Source organism: Lithobates pipiens, unplaced genomic scaffold (assembly GCF_037356315.1).
Source record: "Lithobates pipiens isolate NorthernLeopardFrog02 unplaced genomic scaffold, aLitPip1_a1.2 Scaffold_48, whole genome shotgun sequence".
Taxonomy (NCBI): Eukaryota; Metazoa; Chordata; class Amphibia; order Anura; family Ranidae; genus Lithobates; species Lithobates pipiens.
In genome coordinates, this window is record NW_027507872.1 from 3,398,707 (window position 1) to 3,419,404 (window position 20,698).

Consider the following 20,698-nt stretch of genomic DNA (forward strand, 5'->3'; position numbering starts at 1 on the left):
AGTCCCCAGGCTGTGAGGCCCTGATGTGAAGTGGAGGATAGCCGGAGCTATGACCGATTTGTGATCTGGAGTCAGCTCTAGATGTTGTGGTAAGGGCTGAGTGGCTGTGGCCGCTGCGGTGGCCATCTTGTGACTCCCTGATGGTGTGGTGGAGTTGAACTCCCCTTGCAAGTTCCTCCTGGCCCCCGTTCTGAGCATACAAGGGGCACTTATTGTGTAAGGGATTAAGGGGTACCTCTAGATGTAGTTTTTCGACCCTCCGGAGCGGTGCAAACTTCTCCTCACGAGTGCTTAAAGTCCGGCGGCCATCTTGGTACACCCCGTAGGAATGGAACTCGGCCTCCACGAGGCCTACGATCGTCCCGGGTCGTCGAATCGGTCTCCGGGTGATCCCCGTTGTGTGTGGTATCAGATGTGCAGTGCATAAAAATGTCAGCTTGGCTGGGTGGCCCGCTAGCAGTGCTAGAGAGGCGGCGTGGCGCGGAGCTCCCGGCTTACGCGGCCATATTGGAACCCTCGCGCATGCGCCAACTAGCTCTGAATTTTTTATAGGATTTCTCATGTGTCTCTAGAAGTAGGGTTCTTAATTCATTACGTAACTGGAAATAAGTGTTCTAATGAAAGGAGAAGGATAATTTTTATTGTGTTCCTTTGGCTATCTCCTTAGTAAGTTCATCCATTCTCTGAGTTCTCTCTCTTTTAGCTTTAGAACCTAATTGCATAAACACCCCTCTCATAACCGCTTTATGAACATTCCATAATATCATTGGGTCAAATATAGACATTGAATTAATTGAAAATAATTCAGTAAGGTGTTGTTGGAGTGTTGTGGAGTAATTTTCATTTTGGAGAATATAGTTATTAGCTCTCCATATATATATGAATTTAATTGGGATGATGTGGTTGTTATAGACATGCTAATGGGAGCGTGATCCAACCAACGTGGCGTATGTACATGGGAGGATGAAATCTTGTCAAGCAGCCATTTATCTGTCAAGAATAAGTCAATTCTGGAGTAAGTATTGTGCCGTGGTGACAAATATGTGTAATCCCTTTCATTAGCATGTCCACATCTCCACACATCAAATAAGTCGTTCGAAGTTATGAACTCATCAAGAGGAGAAGCATAGCGTTTGAACTTAGCAGAAGAATCCCTATCATTGTTTGGAATCAAATTTAAATCTCCACATATCAGGAGGTGTCCTTTTTGAACTTTCTTCACCTCCTCTATAGTTTTTTTATGAAATGCATTTGCCTCATATCTGGAGCATAAATAGATACAAGGATGTATTGAATATTGTTAATGGTACAAATCAAAAAAATATAGCGACCTTCAGGGTCAGTGATACAATTATCTATTTGAAATGTAATAGTATCTCTAATAGCTATTAACACGCCTCTTTGTTTTTTGGAGAATTTTGTTTTAAAAATATGAGGAAAATGTTTATGTTGACATTTGGGAGATGCATCTTTAGCAAAATGTGTCTCTTGAACACATAATATGTCACAATTAAAGGATAAGGCAGACCTCCACATAGAGGTTCGTTTTGCTGGGTGATTCATTACCCTTGCATTTAGGGACAATATTTTGAAAGACATATTAATATATATCAAAATTAGATCTTACTATAATCCTATATATTCCTAAAATAATATTCTCTAGTTTCTATAAGGCTTAAACTAAATATCTAAGTATTTGTTATATGATCAGTTCACAGTTACTATTAAATCATGCACACAACAATGTAGATTTTTTATTTTTTTTTCAAACCTATGAAAAAATGAGTTCTTACTCTATTAGTAGTTATTTGGCAATATATATTGCAAGAGGAAAAAAAAATTAAAAAAAAAGGAGAGAAGAAAAAAAAATAAAAGAGTAAAGAAAAAAATATTTTCCAAGAGTCAGCAGTAATCCACTCATAGGAATGCTGGCCAAGATAGGGGGTGAAGTTCAAGTAGTAAGGTATTGAGCATCAAACCAGACCGTATATGTCAGTAATATGAGTTAACAGGCAGGAGTAGTTCTTTTGTATTTAATTCTATTTTGTTCACGTTTTTGTCCAAAGCGGAACAAATTTGGTTTTTCCTTCAAAACAGGGGTGTTATGTGGAAGATCAACTATAATACCCCATGTTTGGAGTAATTGCATGCCATCTTCAATGGTAGATATAGCAAAATGTTTCCAGTTGTAAGTGGTCAAGATATTGGCTGGATGTCTCCATTTGTATGTGATCTTATGATTAGATAATGCCTTCGTTACAGTTTTGAGCTGTCTTCTCATTTGTAGTGTAAATTGCGAGAGATCGGCGAATAATTGTATATCCGAGTATGGTGGTAGGAGAGTAGTTAGCTCCCTCGCTTTGGAGAGAATTTGCTCTTTAGCTTGATAAAAATAAATTTGCAGAATAACATCTGGGAATTGATTCTTCTAGATGTTTTGGTTTGGGAATTCTATGAATACGATCGATTGTAAGTTCAATCGGCGATAATTCTGGCAATAATGTAGAAAATAGTGTATTTGCATAGTCACGCAAGTCCATAGGTAGAACTGACTCTGGTATTCCTCTCATTTTAATGTTCTTTCGACATGAGCGGTCCTCGAGATCTGCCAATTTCATCTTGATCCACATTGAATCATCTTTTTGTTCTGTACATGCATCCACTAGCTCATTCACTGTTTCAGTGCATTCCTCCATTTTGTTTTTAACGTATTGCAGTCTACCATCCATATGTTTCATATCAAGAGAGAATTTATGAATCATGGAGGATATATTAGATATAATAGATGATTGTAATGACACAAGCATTTCTTTCATTGTGGTATCTAGTACTGGCTGACCTGATGTTGGGAAAGCAGCTATAGATGTCTGTAATGATGACATAGCATTATCACTATGCAGAGCTGTGTTCACAGTATCAGCTGCCAGGCAAGATGAATCCAGCTTCATCCTCGATTTTGCAGGTCCCTGGGATGTTGGGGATAGATGAGAGGAGCCATTAGAATGAGGATGATAATTCCTCATCCATTTCAGGTGGATGGCTATCAGAAAGGTTTGTGTGAGTTTTATTATTTTTCCTCACAGCTCCGGCTGCGCCATCTTGGATTTTAGTCAGCTCACTGCTCTGTTTAAATGTAAATGATGACAGCTTTTTTGGTCCCCTTTCTTGTCCTCTTTTGCGATACATTATTGCCCCTACTGTCCCAGGAGTACTGCAGAGTATTTAGATATGTTTTAGAGGAGAATACCTGCCTGTTTTTTGCTGTTAAACGGCCGGCTGTGGAGAGCTCTAGGCTTAAGCAGCCATCTTCTTCAGCGTGCAAGCCACGCCCCCTGCGGCTTCCTTTTTCAATGCGCAAAAGCAGTATTTGTAGTAAAGTTGTTGTTTTCTGTGACAATTGGTGTTATTTACTGAAGCCAAATCAACTTTGCACTCCAAGTGCAGTTTCAGGTGCACTTTTGCAGTGCACTTGTAGTGCATAGTGGATTTTCCTTTAGTAAATAACACCCACAGTGCTTTTTAATTTTCCTCAATCATGCCATTTTCATGACTCCACACATTTCTGTCATGGTGCTGAAAATTAGCAATATTTTTGTCAGTAATGCACTTCATACATTACCAACAATGTGTAGCAGACCCACAACATAATAATAATATTATCTGAAGAAGGGACTGTCGCTTCATCTCACCCAGAAATTGGGTTTGCACTGTTAAAGAAAAAGGCCCAAAAAAACAAAACAAAAAAAAGCTAGGAGACACCTTAATAAAACAAACCCAAGTAGTAAATGAAAACAAACATTATTGCAGTTTGAAAGAAAAATGTATTAAAAAAATGCCTCTCAGACATTGTCTGGCATATCAATGGCCCCCCTACCCACAAAGTACTCCATATATCTTGTTCTGACTTTGCGGGCGCAAGCCAGGACGGCCAGCTTAAAGGGCCGTCAGCTTGGCATTTTCTTGTAAGTCTGCATCAGGCCCAACTGAAGCCACATATTTCGGTGAGTGGTTCTTCAAAAACTTGTGCAGAATGCAGCACAAAAGCACAGTATGATTACGTTTATATTCCTCCATGTGGATTGGAGTCCGTCCACATTCTCCTCTGGAGGTGGCAAGCCCAGACTGCCACTCTGGAGACGCCAGTAGAACTCCGTCTGCACGATCACTCCACCATCCGTCATCCGGCCAGTTTTCCCCACGTCCACATACAGGAACTCATAGGTAACTGACACCACCGCCAACATCACAATACTATTATACCCCTTATAATTATAATGGTTGGACCCCGAGTTGGGGGATGGGACTATACAGACGTGTTTCCCCATCAATTGCATCTCCACAATTGGGAAAGTCCCAACGGGTGGCAAAGTGGGAGGCCACAGTCTGCCATTCCTGTAGCGTTGAAGGAAACTGTGGAGTCAAACAAGAAAAAAAAAAATCATTTTGCACATCAACATTGCAAGCAGATTAGACACAAACATTTTTGGCCAAGATCAGTATTGAACATTTTTGGAAATTAGTATTTAAAGCCAAAAGTATAAGGTCCCCTTATCAGATTCCTCACCCCCCCCCCCATGTGATGGCCTATTGCAAAAAATAAGGGGGGCGATGTTTTGGACAGATAACCCTCTCCACTTCATTGAGAGTTGAATGCATAAATAATGTGTGATACTTTGGCCAGCCCTTCCTTACTTACACTATTGGCAGCCCACTGGACAGGTAAGAAGTGTCATAACACAAAAAAACAGTAGCATTTGAAAATATTGAGGCAGGCCTTTGCACTACATGCTTTGGTGAATTCATCCATAAATCTGACCACAAAAGAGGTAGGTATAGTGTGTATTGGGTTTGGCAACATCAGCAGATAGAGGATTGCTATCAGCTGACCTAGCAGTTGGGAGGGAGGGGTATTCCTAATGAGTTTGGCCCACCAAAAAAACCCTCTGGCACTCTGCATGAATTTAAGCACACACATAATATTTGTACACATTTTAGGGGGTGTTTAGGGGAAAGCAATACTATGAAGCTGACAAAATACATTGCTAAGTGACTAGGCTATAAGGTTATGGGCCCAGAAAAGCATGCTGGGGAGGTTAGTGAAGGCAAATATGCATGAAGGACAAAAAAGGAACTTTAAAAGCTTCCAGCATGCATGAGGACAAAGGGGCACAGCATATCAATTACAGCATATTGCAATCATGGTATTTAGGGAATGAGGAAAGAAATACAATACATTAGCAAACATTAAATACATATAATATGATGTTAAAGGAGAAAAATTACCTGTAATATAGTCCTTCTGCAGGACCTGTATGATGGCAGAACAGGTCTCTGGAATAATGATTCCCAGAGCCTGGGGGGAGATGCCTGTGGAGAACTTGAGGTCCTGAAGGCTTCTCCCTGTCGCCAAGTACCGCAACGTGGCGATGAGCCTCTGCTTCGTAGTGATGGCTTGCCGCATGCAGGTATCCTGCCTGCTGATATAAGGGGACAGCAAAGCCAGCAGACGGTGAAAAACGGGGTCTGCTATCCAGAGATAATTCCTGAAATCATCGGGATTATTTTCCCGATCTCACAAAGCAAAGGCATGTGCGAGAATTGGTCACGCTGGAGCAACCAATTCTTGCTCCATGAACTCCTCCTCGCCCTTTTCATGGACTGGGCTTGTGTCGAAGCTAAAAGCCCAACACCAAGCCCCTGCACAGCACGAATTCTATGACGAGTAAGTACACGCAACATGGCTTCAAAATGGTTGGCTGATCAAAACGGACTAACAGAAAGCACCGATAAACAGCAAGGCCTGAAAGAACGAACGAAAAACCAGAAACGAGCAGACAATAAGCACTGAAAATCAAAGCGTACTATACCAAGATATAGTCCGCAATGAGCAAAAAAATGCGAACTGACTACACACACTGATAAGCAGATACGCACCCACAAGCACAAACTGAGGAGCAGTAACGATCTGAAGCACATATCTGAAAAACACGAATCGTCTCTAACCAAACTTCTAACACGCGATAAACACGAGATCAGCAAAAGGAGCCCAAACGGGGCTGAACGTGGTGCTGAACTTCCCTTTTCTAGTCCCATCATATGCAGTTTACGTCACCGCATTCTTGTCGACCGGAAATTCCAACAACTTTGTCCGACCGTGTGTATGCAACACTAGTTCCAGACTAAATCTGTCGGAAATTATCCGACGGATTTGGTGATCAGAATGTCCGACCGTGTGTACAAGGGCTAAGGCTTTGCAAACCTTTAGTTTTATTACCCCTGGAATGTATCAAGCTAACCTAAACTTTAAAATGCAATATAAAAAAAAATGTATTCATTCAAATAAATAAACAGCCATTTTTCATATCTTTCAGAGCTCTGATCTGAAAAAAATAACCTGCATTGACTAAGTATTGTGAATTCTAGATGTATCCCGTGCAATTGAGCTGCTGGAAAGACTGCAACGAAGTGGGGAAGTGCCACCTCAGAAACTTCAAGCTTTACAACGAGTCCTACAAAGCAAGTTCTGTTCTGCAATAAGAGAGGTCGGTTTGTTTAAGTCTGAGACACATAACTGCACCATAAATTTAGCTCATGCAACATATGACTAATGAGGATAGTAATGGCAACAATTATTTATTTATTTATTTTTAACTTATTTATCCAATCCTAGAACATCTTGAAAGGAATATATATATATATATATATATATATATATATATATATATATTGTACTTGTTTTTTTATGTTCAGAACTCAATATAATCTTTAAAAGGATTGCATAATGTTTTTGGGTCTCTCTCTCTCGATCTCTCAAACTCTCTCTCTCTCTTGATCTCTCTCTCTCGAAAAATCCGGGCCGGATTCCAGTTCATTCTCTGACAATAGAACAAATGCAAGGTGAAATCGATGACCTCACCTTGCATACCATCACATATTCTCCCCCTCTGCTCAAGCCCCTGTGGCCGAGCAATTGTCCCAAACCTACAGTGCATGCAGGAGAGATAATCTGCATTGTTTTGGAGCTTGCCTGGGTTATGCTCTACTGTAAATTTAAAGGGGTGTAAAGCCTAGAATCGCCTTGTCATGCAGCCATTTTTCTCTCTGTCACACATCCACTTCAGATCAATGACCAGCCTAAATGACCTCCCCAACCTCCGTGCCACAGTGGTGTAGTGGTTAGCACTCTCCTCTAGCAGTAAAAAGGGTCGCTGGTTCAAATCCCAACCACGACTCTACCTGCCTGGAGTTTGCATGTTCTCCCTGTGCCTGCGTGGGTTTCCTCTGGGTACTCTAGCTTCCTCCCACACTCCAAAGACATGTTGGTAGGTTAATTGGCTTCTGTCCAAAATTGGCCCTAGTATATGAATGGGGACCTTGGATTGTGGGCTCCTTGAGGGTAGGGACCTATGTGAGTGTGCATTGTACAGGGATAGGGATAATTGTAGACACTCACTCAGGTTGAACTGGATGGACTAATGTCTTTATTCAACCTTACTAACTATATAAAAAAATATTTAAGGGAGTCTAAGGCCTATATAATAGTGAGACACTCCTTTTCGACAATGGCATCGTTTTTTGTGCTTGTTCAGTTTCTGGCTCAGGTATACAACCGGGCGTTCCTCGCCATCTCTGTTCTGGGACTGTGCAGCCCCTAATTCCACCTCAAAGGCGTCCATCTGTACCACAATCTCCTTTGTGAAGTCTGGGGTCACTAGCACTGGTGATACACAAAGGGCCTGCTTTAATTTCTGGAACACCTCCTCAGCTTCAGGATTCCATTTAACCATGACCAACCCTCTATCCTTCGGCAGGTCAGTCAGAGAGGCGGCAAAGTTGGGTATAAACCATCTGTGATACCTCGTAATGCCCAGGAAGCTTGTTTTTTGTTTACCGGTTGTGGCAATTTTTGAATTGCCTCAACCTTATTGGTCTGAGGCTTGACCAGTCCCCAGCCAATAATGTACCCAAGGTATTTGGCCTCCTCCAGGCCTATGGAACCCTGTTTTTGCTGGTTGTGAGACCTGCTTTTCTAAGAGAATCTACCACTGCTTGTACTCTGGACAGTTGCAATTCCCAATCTGGGCTGTGGATGACCACATCGTCCAAATAAGCAGCTGCATACGGGTGATGTGGTCTCAAAAGGCATCCGCTTGTACTGAAACAAGCACTCAGGCCTGGAAAAGGCAGTCTTCTCCTTGGCCGATTCAGTTAGCGTATTTGCCAATAGCCTTTCTTTAGGTCTAGGGTTGTTATGTAGCGAGCCTGTCCCAACTTGTCCATGAGTTTGTCGACCTGAGGCATCTAGTATTCATCGAACTTAGACACACTGTTGAGTTTCCTAAAGTTGTTACAAAACCTGATAGTGGCATCAGGTTTTGGGACCAGCACTATGGGGCTCGACCACTCACTGTGGGACTCTATCATGTTCAACTCTATCATATTTTTGATTTCCTTTGCGACTGCCTCTTGCCTAGCTCTGGGATTCTATATGGCTTTACATTTACGTGAACCCGGGTTCCGTCACTGTGTCATGCTGGATTACATTGGTCAAACAGAGTAAGGGGGAGAAAAGTCTCTATTTTTGCACACAAACGGCCTTTAGGAGATTCACATGATAAATTTGGTGTGGTTTCCTTTTCCCTGGCTGGTAGACTTCGTAGGTTACCTCCCCCACCATTTTGATAACCTCAAAGGGATCCTGCCACTTGGCTAGGAACTTGCTTTCCACTGTGGGGAACCAGTACCAACACTCTGTCCCCGGGGATGAAAGTACCGACCTTGGCACCCTGATCATAGACCCTCCTCTGAGCCTCCTGGGCTCGCTCCATATGTTCTCGTACCAGGGGCAGGACAGCTGTCATTCGATCCTGCATCAAGGAGACATGCTCTATGATGCTTCTATATGGGTTGGCCTCTCCTTCCCATGTTTCTTTGGTGACATCTAGTAGCCCCCTGGGATGTCTACCATACAAGAGCTAAAAGAGGGAATAGCCTTTTTCAGCATACTTTTCAAAGTTTTATTAACTCTTTCGACAAGACCATCGGTTTGGTGGTGGTAGACAGAGGTACGGAGATGGGAGATTTTGTATAGCTTACACAGTTCCTTGGTAATCCTGGAAATAAATGGGGTGACTTGATCAGTTAAGATCTCTTTTGGGATCCCCACTCGACTAAACACCTGGACTAGCAAGGGAATGGCCTCAGGATATCGCGGTACATAGTCCAGGATTACCAAAATATGCTGGTGACCCCGGGCAGACTTCACTACCGGCCCCACCAGGTCCATGCCAATTCTCTCAAATGGGACCTTTGGTAGAGGAACAAAGGGACTACAAAAATGTGGTGACCGTGCTGACATTTGGCACTCGGGTCACGATTCACAGTACTCCCTGACATCTACATACAACTCAGGCCAGAAAAATCTCTGGACGATTCTCTCCTTGATCTTTTTAATACCAAGATGTATTCATAGTCATGTAGCCATTACATGACTATGGGCCAGGTCTAGCACCACCCTACGAAATGGTTTGTGAACCAGTAACTGTTCTACCACGTCCTCTCCCCGTTTTACCACCTGACACAGTAAATGGTTTTTAAGGGCCATGTAGGGGAAAGACACCATCCAATTAGGGTCCACCGGTTGTCATGGTTATTCAATAGTTTGTCTGCTTACCTGTTCCCATGTGTTCATCTAGAGACCAGCCGACCCTCACCTGACTGCTTTTGTAATCCATCCTTTGGCATGGCTCCACCCTAGCTCCTATCAAGGAGCTCTATATTAACTTGTGCACTGCAGGCCAGCCCTGCTGATCAACCTTTGTGTGTTCGCTTCCTGTTACCTGTTATCTTCTGTTGTTTTCCGTTACCGACTTTGGCGTGTCTTTGACTATCCCTGTTTGCCTGTGATCCTGACCTTTTGGCGTGTCCCTGACTATTCCTGTCTGCTTGTGGCCCCGACCTTGGCTTTGTCCCTCACTTTCCCTATCCTCCTGTTGCCTACTGTGGGTGTGAGCTGGGGGACCCTGGGGGTCGTCACCTGGAGCCAGTTGCAGCCAAGTCCATCCTCACCACTAGAGGCGCTGGTGAACACCTGCTGGCTCTTAGCCTCCACGCCCCAGGGAATCTTATGCTCTAACCCCAGTGGGATCTGTCCTCCGTCTGCAGCAGTCAGCCGTAGGGTCCACAACCTTGCGGTGCACTCCAGATCCCTACGGTGTGCATCTGTCACCTCGCCTCAAGGTGACCTGACAGTTTGATCAGCCATGGACCCGGCTGACGTGCCGCTTACTACAGTCGATCCGTTGCAGGGCTTAGTTCGCAGACTTGAGACCCAAGAATCGCATCAGACCCAGGTGATGCGATTCCTTCAAGATCTGGCTTCCTGCTTCGAGCAGCTACAGGCTTCCTTGGGAACCCCAAACCTGCAGCCTCAAGTACAGTCAGCAGCTGCACCTATCGCACCAGTCGCATCCACGCATGCATTATTACTGCCAGCTCCGTCCCATTTCTCTGGGGACTCTAGGGCTTGCAGGGGGTTCCTTAGCCAGTGCACAATTCATTTTGAGCTTCAGCCCCAAAACTTCCTGTCCGATCGGGCAAAAGTAGCATATATCATATCCCTTCTGTCCGGCGAGGCGCTAGCTTGGGCTGCCCCTCTGTGGGAACTGAATGATCCAGTGGTTTTTAGCCTGTCTGATTTCTTGAAACTTTTTCGGAATAACTTTGAGGAACCGGGTCGTGTCTCCTCAGCGGCTAGCGCTCTTTTACGTCTCCGTCAAGAGTCCGCGTCTGTGGGACAGTATGCTCTTCAGTTCTGTATCCTCACAGCTCTTCAGTTCTGTATCCTTGAGCTGGAATAATGAGGCCCTAGTTGCAAACTTTTTACATGGCCTCTCTGATGGAGTGAAGGATGAATTAGCAGGAAGATCCCTTCCTGCTGATCTGGACAGTGTCATCACCTTGTGTAACCAGATCGAAATTCGCTTTCAGGAGAGGGCCCTGGAAAAAAAGACGCCAGCACTCCCCGTTCTTTAGGCAGCCTGAGCCCCCAGTCCCTTCTCTTCGATCCGAGGAGCACCCCCTGCCTACAGAGGAACCTATGCAGTTGGGCTGGACTATGTTATCTCCCGAAGAACGTGCTAGGCGCAGAACTCTGGGCCTATGCCTCTATTGTGGGGCCAAAGGTCATTTCCGTGACACCTATTCTCTTCGTCCGGAAAAACGCTCAGGGCTAATACATCTGGAAGGTGGAGTATTAGACCCTGAAATATCACCTTCACCTTCTCATCTTCTCCTTTCTGTGTTGCTTCATGTCGGTGCTTCCTTTCGTTCGGTCTCAGCACATCTGGATTCCGGAGCCGCTGCCAATTTCATGGATTGGGAAACTGCATTCTCCATGAGACTTACCCTTTTGCCCCTTACAACGCCATTGGTGATCTTGGCGATTGATGGCACGGTTTTCCCAGCGGGCCCTATCCGCTTCCAGACTCTCCCTCTTAAGATGTCAGTAGGGACACTCCACCAGGAGTGGATATCCTTCCTTGTCTTACCTAAGGCTTCATCTCCTATCATATTAGGTCTTCCTTGGTTACGGCTCCATTCTCCACACGTTGACTGGTCTGCTGGACAGATCCTGGCTTGGGGTTCCTCCTGTTCCTCTTCCTGCCTACTCAAGGGTACCCCAAAGGACGAACTTCCTGTTACCACCATCCCAGTATCTTCTGCTCTTCCCGCTGTATATAGCGATCTCTGGGATGCGTCCTGCAATAGTCGGACTGATGCACTCTTAGCCCCTGTACACACGGTCGGAGATTTCGACAACCAAATCCGTCGGATTTTGTCCGTCGGATTTTGCCCGTCGGATCTTGTCCGATCTTGTCTGAAACTGTTGCATACACACGGTCGGACTAAGTTGTCGAAAAATCTGATCATTCAGAACGTGATGACGTAATTTCGTTACGATGGGACTACGTTCAGGCTAGTAGCCAATAGCTTTGATGTAGGAATTTGATCTGAGCATGCGTGGCACTTGGTCCGATCAAAATTCTCTACACATGATCGGAGTATGTCCGATCGAACCAGTTGGTTGGAAAATATTTCCAACAAGTTGGAAAATTGGGTCCGACGGATATTCCGACGGAATCAGTCCGATGCATACCACACACAGTCTGATTATCCGACAACGCGGTCCGATAGGACACATTCCGACGGATTCTCCGACCGTGTGTACAAGGGCTAAGTCATGTGGTACTCTGGATGAGGGGCCCACCTGTGAACCTGAGTCGATCATTCACTCCAGTTCGCATAACCATTTACCTTTGCCTGTCCCTAATCTCCCTTGGACGCACAGCCAGGCTAACTTGTCTGCAAATCCCACAGTTGCTATGCCTTGTGATGCAATTGAGATGGTCGCTACACCCGACAATACTATTCAGTCGGCCTCTGCACCAGTTATGCCAGTCCAGCCCATGCCCAATGAGCTTCCTGTTTCTTGTTCAGGACCTTCTGTGACGTGGCCTCACCCTACTGCTACTATGTCCATTCAAGAGGCTCAATCCATCCTTTGGATAGAATATCTCATTCGGCCAGGACGTGTTTTCAATCTTTTTCTCAGGGTTCTCTGAATTCGGTTTGTGTTTCAGCTATCCAGCTTGACTCTTGTGACATGTCACCTTCTAACCAACCTGACCTCAGGGATCCACTGACCTCTGCCCAGTCTGGTGGTCCTGTTATGGATGCCCAGCTCATCTTTAAGGGTCTGGGGGACCCTGCTCAGGCTCCTGATATTCTCATGCCCTTACCCATTCCTAAGAAGCCTTTAGCCCTCAAGTCCTCTTGTCCTCTCCCTACCTCGGTTCCAGTCTCTGAGGATAATCTAAAATATGAGGTTAGTCAAGTTTTGGATTCCCGGCTCCGTAAAGGCATTCTTTAGTACCTCATACATTGGAAAGGGTTTGGCCCTGAGGAGAGGTCTTGGATCACTGCATCTGAGGTCTTTGCTCCTAGTCTGTTGAGGAGGTTCCATCTGGAGTTTGCCTTTAAGCCTGGACCCAGGCGGTGGAGGGGGAGGCCTCGTAAGAGGGAGGGTACTGTCATGGTTATGCAATAGTTTGTCTGCTTACCTATTCTCATGTGTTCATCTAGAGACCAGCCGACCCTCACCTGACTGCTTTTGTAATCCATCCTCTGGCATGGCTCCACCCTAGCTCCTATCAGGGAGCTCTATATTAACCTGTGCACTGCAGGCCAGCCCTGCTGATCAACCTTTGTGTGTTAGCTTCCTGTTACCTGCGGTGTGCTCTTCTGTTGTTTTCCGTTACCGACTTTGGCGTGTCTTTGACTATCCCTGTTTGCCTGTGATCCTGACCTTTTGGCGTGTCCCTGACTATTCCTGTCTGCTTGTGGCCCCGACCTTGGCTTTGTCCCTCACTTTCCCTATCCTCCTGTTGCCTACTGTGGGTGTGAGCTGGGGGACCCTGGGGGTCGCGACCTGGAGCCAGTTGCAGCCAAGTCCATCCTCACCACTAGAGGCGCTGGTGAACACCTGCTGGCTCTTAGCCTCCGCGCCCCAGGGAATCTTACGCTCTAACTCCAGTGGGATCTGTCCCCCATCTGCAGCAGTCAGTCGTAGGGTCCACAACCTTGCGGTGCACTCCAAATCCCTACGGCGTGCATCTGTCACCTCGCCTTAAGGTGACCTGACACCGGTTCCCCATCCATCATCTCATGTTTTCTCTGGCTCTCATGAGGGTGGCATCTCGGAATTGCTTGGTAAAGAATTCCTCTCTCCTGACCTCTATTTAGGTAACACATTCTGGCTTCTCTCATTGTCAGGGTCAGAGGTGTTCTCCTGTTCGGTACCCCCGGGCTGGGAGCTAGTCCAGGTCCTCCAGCTCCCCAGCCATGACAGGGAAAGGAAGAGGATCTCCGACTTCCTTGATCCCACAAACGGCATCCACTTCCTTTTGGCAAAAAGGGCCTGGTGAGAGTTCCCGTGCTTCCCCAGCAGGGGAAGCTCTACCTACTAGCCTCCCTTTGCTCTCCCATAAATTTCAGAAATGTGGAAAATCTCTCCCCACTAAAGCTTCATGAAGCAGCGAAGGTACCACCCTCACTGAATGTGTTACACTGCCCCAGGGGATATCAACCTCAACCACCGCTGTCTGGTAGTCCCGAGTGTCCCCTTGGATGCAAATTACCCTAATAGTACTGGGGTGTAGTTTTGTGGGGTTTACACAATCATCCCTGACTAGGGTCTTCACACTACCAGAATCTAGCAGGGCTTTGAGTGGCTTTCCATCCACTGAAATAACACATTTGTTTTTCAATGCTGTAGTACAAGCGACCTGTGCAAACAGAGACATGGGTCTTTTCATATAAGCATAATTGCATTGCATAGGTACATCATTTATAGGAAAGTTTGCAGCAATATGCCCTAATGTATGGCAATGAAAACACTGTATATGCTCTAACCCCTATCATCTTAATGGTCCCAAAGACCTTCCTGGCTTCTTTGGCCAGTCTCCAGGTCTAGAAGCCACAGTCTCATCAGCTGTAACAACAGTCTTAGTGAACTTCCCCATGCAATTTAACCCCGGAACAGTCTTACCAGAATGGCTGGGCGATCTTGTACCCCTAAACACACCGAACTTGAGTATAGACGGGTTCACCATGTCCTCCGTAGTAAAGTACCTCTCCACTAGGTCCACCAACTGGGTTGCAGTTTTGGGGTACCCCTGTCTGATCCAGTTCCTCCGAGCAGCAGGGAGTGCATGCAGGTACCGGTCTATTATCACACACTCCACAATCTGAGGGCCCATCAAGGTCTCTTACTGCAACCACTTCTGGGTGAGGTGGACCGGGTCCGACATTTGAGACTGGGGTGGCTGGTTGCTGGAGTATGTTTCCTGATGCACGCGTTGGGATCGGACTGCCATTGTGACACCCAAGCGTGCAAATATCTCTGTCTTCAGGGTCTCAAAGTCCTAGGCCTTTTCAGGTTCTCCTGTCAGAAATGGGGCCAACAGACCCGCCCACTGTTCTTTTGGGCATCCTTCATGGACAGCAACTTTCAAAGTCACAAGATATACCTCAACATTATCGGCCGGTGTGTCATTTTCTGTAGGTGGTAGGAGTCATGTACCATCTTTCGTTCCACTGGCATAGGAGGTGCGGACCCCTTTTTCAGTTCCATTAGAGCCTCTGTGAACTGCCGGTTCATCTCCTGCTGGGCCACCTGTTGTGCTGCAAGGATCCCCCTGTTGTGCTGCAGTGGCCTCTGCGATTTGGCAGTGCATCTCTTGCTGGGCCACCTGTTGTACTGCAGCGGCCTCTGCGATTTGGCGGTTGGTTTCCCGCTGAGCTACTTTGGCCTGTAGCAGGGCCTTTATCATTTCCTCCATCTTCAGAAATTGCCCGCTGAATCCACCACATGTGGATAGATTAGCTTGTGGGGATCACCTTTTCTCAGAATGAAGGTCAGCGTACAGGCAGTTTCTTTAAAATTTGGTGGGTTGCCAGCTTTATTTACAGGTGGTTTGCAAAGTCATAAAAATAAACAAAGCAGTAAAACAAATCCTTGCCACCCGGCACTAAACTAAACAGTACACTGCTCTCTATACGGTATGGGGCTGGTCCCCGACACCCACAAAGCACGAGGTAAAGCAAATCTTTGTTTTAAGTCCAAACAAACAGGGCTTCTCTCTCAAATTCCCTTCTGAATCTCAGGCCAGAGCACTGCTGTGCTCTCTTCTTGGTCATTTAAATACCACCTGAGCATGGACTCAAGTGGACCACAAGAACCAAGGTTCAGTCTCTGACAATAGAACAAATGCGAAGTGAAATATATTGATTATCGATGATGTCACCTCGCATACCATCACTATATATATATATATATATATATATATATATATATATATATATATATAAAAATTTGTAGCAGAGCGTCCCCGAGAGAGCCAGGAGATGTCCTGTTTGTGGTTTATACGTCTCCCGGGCTCCTCTCGTACACATTCAGAAGTCTCTGAGCCATGATCCAGTTCGGGTCTTGGGCATCTTCCCCAGGCTAATTTAAGCTCACTTGAGCAGGACAGCCTTTGCTCTTTGCCTGGCAAACACAGACAAAGCTGATCTGGGAGAGCAAAAGGTTGGTAAAAGCTGTTAAGCGGTAGGCTTGCTCAGCCTGGTAGTTAGGGCCTGCATATTGTGTAGTTAGACCTGAGACACGGCTAGGATTTTTGTTTTGCTATCTTTGTTCTCATTTGTTTTCTGTAACACTACAGCACCTGTATATGGACTTGTATATAACACAAATAAACACAGCACTGTTTGTTACTACCTCACTGGATCTGGTACCTGTGCAAAAAGTGAAACTCATATTTTACATGCGTTACACACAGAGTGATATATTTCAAGCATTTCTTTCTTTTCTGTAGTGCTACCCTCATGAGGGCCACTGATAGAATTTGTACCCCACTGGTTGCCCCGGCGCTGCAAATCCTCCATCACCTCTGACACCCACCCTGGGTTTGGTAATTTTTCACCAACTGTTACCAACAATAAGAGACTTGCACAATATCAATGAAACAGTTAAGTTGGTTTACTGTAGTAAAAGGGGCACACGAAAAGTGCAAAACATTACACTTTAAATCATAAAGGTACTTTTATATGAGCATTATAACACTATGGGAAAAAAAGCGATCTGGCAACTTAAACCTAGTAATGAAAAGGTACCAAATACTCAGTATGATTCAGAGTTGCTCAGATCTTTATATGATTGCAGAAACCAATGTAAACAGGTGAGCTAAGTGTAGGGATCTGACACTTTTTCTCTCTTATGTCAGGCTCGCTCACCTGTTTCCTCAGCCCACAGGCCATTGACATCAATATAACACAACAAAACGCCATACAAAATAATGTATCTAAATTCTCTGGCTCCTTTTAAATAGAGTTCCAGAGAATGAAAGCAGACTTTGTGCTAAATAACTGTAGTCACTTAAGCAAATAAAAAGAAGATATAAAGGTTGAAATGTCACTCCTTGGATTCCAGCAGTCTTCAGCTAGCCTTGCAATATTGTAAATAAAGTAATCCTAAATGGTGGAATATAGCAAGTTGACTGATCTGTGAGGTACCTGTACTTCACTTCAAAGGTTTCCCATAGGGCTTTAACAGTGTTGTATCCAATAGTATTGTTGTTAATAAAGATGTGACTAGGATATTGGTGTCTGCATACAGTGTCCAAAGAGTGTAAGATTAACTTCAGTGGCACCACAAGTACCAAAAAGCTAGATTAAGTGGATGATGTCTATATGCAGTTTTTTAATGAATGCAACTGCCCGCTCACCACACTGGATGCAGAAGCCTCTGGCAGTGATAAAGATGATAAAGGTGCATTTCTTGCAGGAACTCCCCAGGATTCCTATCTCTGGGAATGGCGTCTGACCTCGTCAGAACATGCTGCTCACAACATGCTATGGCCTACTTGGATCTGGAGTGCAGGCATGGCTGGAAGGCTTAGAACAGTCTTTGGTCTGCTGTAGTGGAGAAGCGTTGCTGTCCTCAGAGATCCCTCTAGATACAGCTGTTTGACTTCCTGTTGTGCAGGCCACACATCAGCAGCAGCTCACACTGACACAGAGCTCCTGCTGGCGGAATCCAAACCAGCGTCCCAAGAGAGCGATGTAGGCCCGTGCAGTTTTATATCCTCTCCCAGCAGTCTGTTCAGTCTTGTCAGCATTCTGGTAAAGGTAGTTCACAACAGTCCTGCTGGAATTGAAACTTCAGCTTCTAAACTACACATCACAGGATGCTTTGCTCCGCCCTAAGTTTTGTCTGAAGTCCAAGCCAACACTAGAGGGAGACAACCCCACATTGAATAACACTATACACTGTCCCTTAATTGCAGGCATAAAAGCCAGCTTCTGGCTACATTCTCCCCACACTTGAATTCTTTGGTCCCCAAAGTGGCGGTGACAATAAACGTATTCAACTTTATGGAAGGAAAAAGGTTATCAACAGGTCTATAATGACATTAACCACAATCTAAATTCAACAAATGTTGAAACACGTCTGGATTTTGCTGGAACCACTTATATACACCTTCAGTTAATTCAAAATCAGTTTTTGAACAGGCCAGGGCAATTGCCATGTCCCACCGATTGGTGTCAGAGCAGAGTTACCCTCTACCCAATTACCAGTAGGGAGATTAGGTGTGGGAACTTGCCTTTTAATGGTAGGAATCGGTTCATCAGAGTTCTCTTCTAAAGTATCATAGGTAAGTCTCTTTGGAGGATATATATTTTGCCTCAGCTGGATAGGAGAATACTTCTCAGGAGATTGAACAGAGTTCTTCCAGCGTGAACAGGACTACTTGATTCCAAAGAAGAATCTGTAGCTACAGGCTCAGAGTTCAGTCAAGCAGGAGAAAAATGGACTTCCCCAGCGAGTTCATGGATGGGCACTTGACATTCTTTGTTTTATTCACCCATAAGGGGAACTTCACTCTCCAAAGAGCAATCTGGTTCAGGAAATCTAAAAGGCTTATCAGCAAAACTAATCAAGTCCCTGCTCTCTCTCTCAGAGGTTGGACTTGAGCTCTCAACCTTAATCTGATCAGCTTCCCTAAATGATGTAAAATTTCCACTTCTGGACTAGGTAATCTTTGCATTGTTTTAGTCAGCTCTCCTCTGCTCATTGCCATAGTGTTTGCATCTGTCTCTGCTTCTGTAAGCCACATCCAATAAGGCACTATTTCCTCATCCTCATTATCTTCCTCTTCTGGTGACACAGTGGGTACCAAACTCGGTGATGTGAATGAGTCCAGAGTGGAGTTGTTTTCTGAGGTGGTGAAGGGATCACCTTAGGTATCCTGACTGCATCAGACAATGGAAGCAAATGATTTTGATGTCACATCTTCAAGGGCCCTTCTTTTCCTTCAGGTCTGATGTGATAGACCGGTAGCTCAGGAAGCTGTTTACATAAGGATGTGATAGCCATCGGTCAGCCAACTTGCGTTTTCCTGGTACCCCCAAGTTTTACAACAACACACGATCTCCAGGCTGCAAATGCTGCAGTCTCACTTTTAAATTAAAATTATTTTTGTTCCATAATTCTTTGGTCAAGGCATGTTCCAATGACTTTCTCATATGCTTGCTCCAGATTCTTTCAAAATTTTAAACATAATCCTGGTGAGAAGTCAAAGAAGTATTGTAAACAGATGTTCCAAAATCTAAAGCAATAGGAAGGCGAGCAAACCTGAGTCGGTATGGAGAATAGCCAGTAGCAGGCCCGGACTGGGACATAAAATAGGTGGGTATTTTAGACTGAGCAGCCAACCGGGGAGGGGGGGTTGGTAGACATTCACGGGGGTGGCTGGTGTCGGTCTTCCACACTGTAATGTGCAGGGACACTGTGATATAAAGGGAACTGCACTGTAAAGGGGCACTCTCTGGTGGCGCGGTACATCGTGGCTCTCTCTCTGGTGGTGCGGAACATCGTGGCTCTCTCTCTGGTGGTGCGGTACAACGTGGCGCTCTCTCTGGTGCAGGTACAATGTGGCACTCTCTCTGGTGGTGCAGTACATCGTGGTGCTCTCTCTGGTGGTGCGGTACATCGTGGCTCGCTCTCTGGTGGTGCAGGTACAGCGTGGCTCTCTATCTGGTGGTGTGAGTACAGCGTGGCTCTCTATCTGGTGGTGTGATACAGCATGACTCTCTCTGGTGGTGCTGGATATTAGTTCCCCCATCACAGTCGTCTTTCATTTTCCATGTCTCCTGTAGTGGCTGCTACAAGTAATCCTCTGCTTTTTTTTCACTTTAACCCCAGCAGAGTGCATGCTGGGGACTGTAGTCTGCTCCCTGCTGAGAACAATTGGGCCACCTATCTCTGGGACTACATTTCCCATAATACCCCTCTAGTTGCTTTTGATTGGCCCTCCACTGTAGCCAATGGGGAGGGAAGAAGAACAACAGGAAAGCCTTCTCTTCCCCGTGCTGCTGACTTGGGGAGGGGGGCAAGTGGGGGAAACATCATGTCAGCAGCCTGCAGCTCTCCCCACCGTTCAGACGCCCATGGCTGGAGGAGGAGAGCGGAACTGTCAGCGCGGTGTCTGAGAGAGACACACTGCTCAGCCCATGCAGCCGCCAGAGATGACACAGGCATGGCCGCTTAGCGATAGGCGAGTGGCAGCCGCAGCCTGTGTTGACCATGTTAAGGCCACAGTCACTGCTTGCCTCCCTCTGTGCGGCCTGATCATCAACAGGCCACAGAGCGGGCAGTCCTGGCCCACCAGATAAATGCCCGGTCTGCCTGTGGGCAGTCCGGGATTGGCCAATAGCATCACTTACGGTACTGTTGTAGGCCTGAACAATAGCTGCAATATGATTTCCCCAGTTAATGTATTGTATATAGTACCTCTGCGCTCAACCCTATGGGTGTAATGTAAAGGGAAGATGGGCTACTGCTGCAAACACTGATGAAGGGAAAAAACTCTAACTCTAGTAAGAATAAGTAAAGTGTATAATAGTGCTGCGCTGTATGAGGAAAGGGGAACAAATCAAGGGGGAGAATGGGGGAAATTGAACGGAAGGGGGTGAAATAAAAGATAAGAGGCGATATTACACCAAAGAATCGCTAATTAAAAACACGCTAATGTTCCCTATAATAAATAAATAATATTGAAATCCAATAATAATTGTT

At 45.5% G+C, this 20,698-nt stretch overlaps 1 protein-coding gene across 1 annotated transcript in view; it reads left to right on the top strand.

The window, feature by feature from the left end:
• LIN7B (lin-7 cell polarity scaffold B) overlaps nucleotides 1-20,698 on the top strand; it is a 1,167,120-nt gene that overhangs the window by 139,735 nt on the left and 1,006,687 nt on the right. Inside the window, exon 2 of the mRNA XM_077467159.1 lies at nucleotides 6,424-6,542. Coding sequence (XP_077323285.1) covers nucleotides 6,424-6,542 — 119 coding nt within the window. The remainder of the gene's footprint in view (nucleotides 1-6,423; nucleotides 6,543-20,698) is intronic.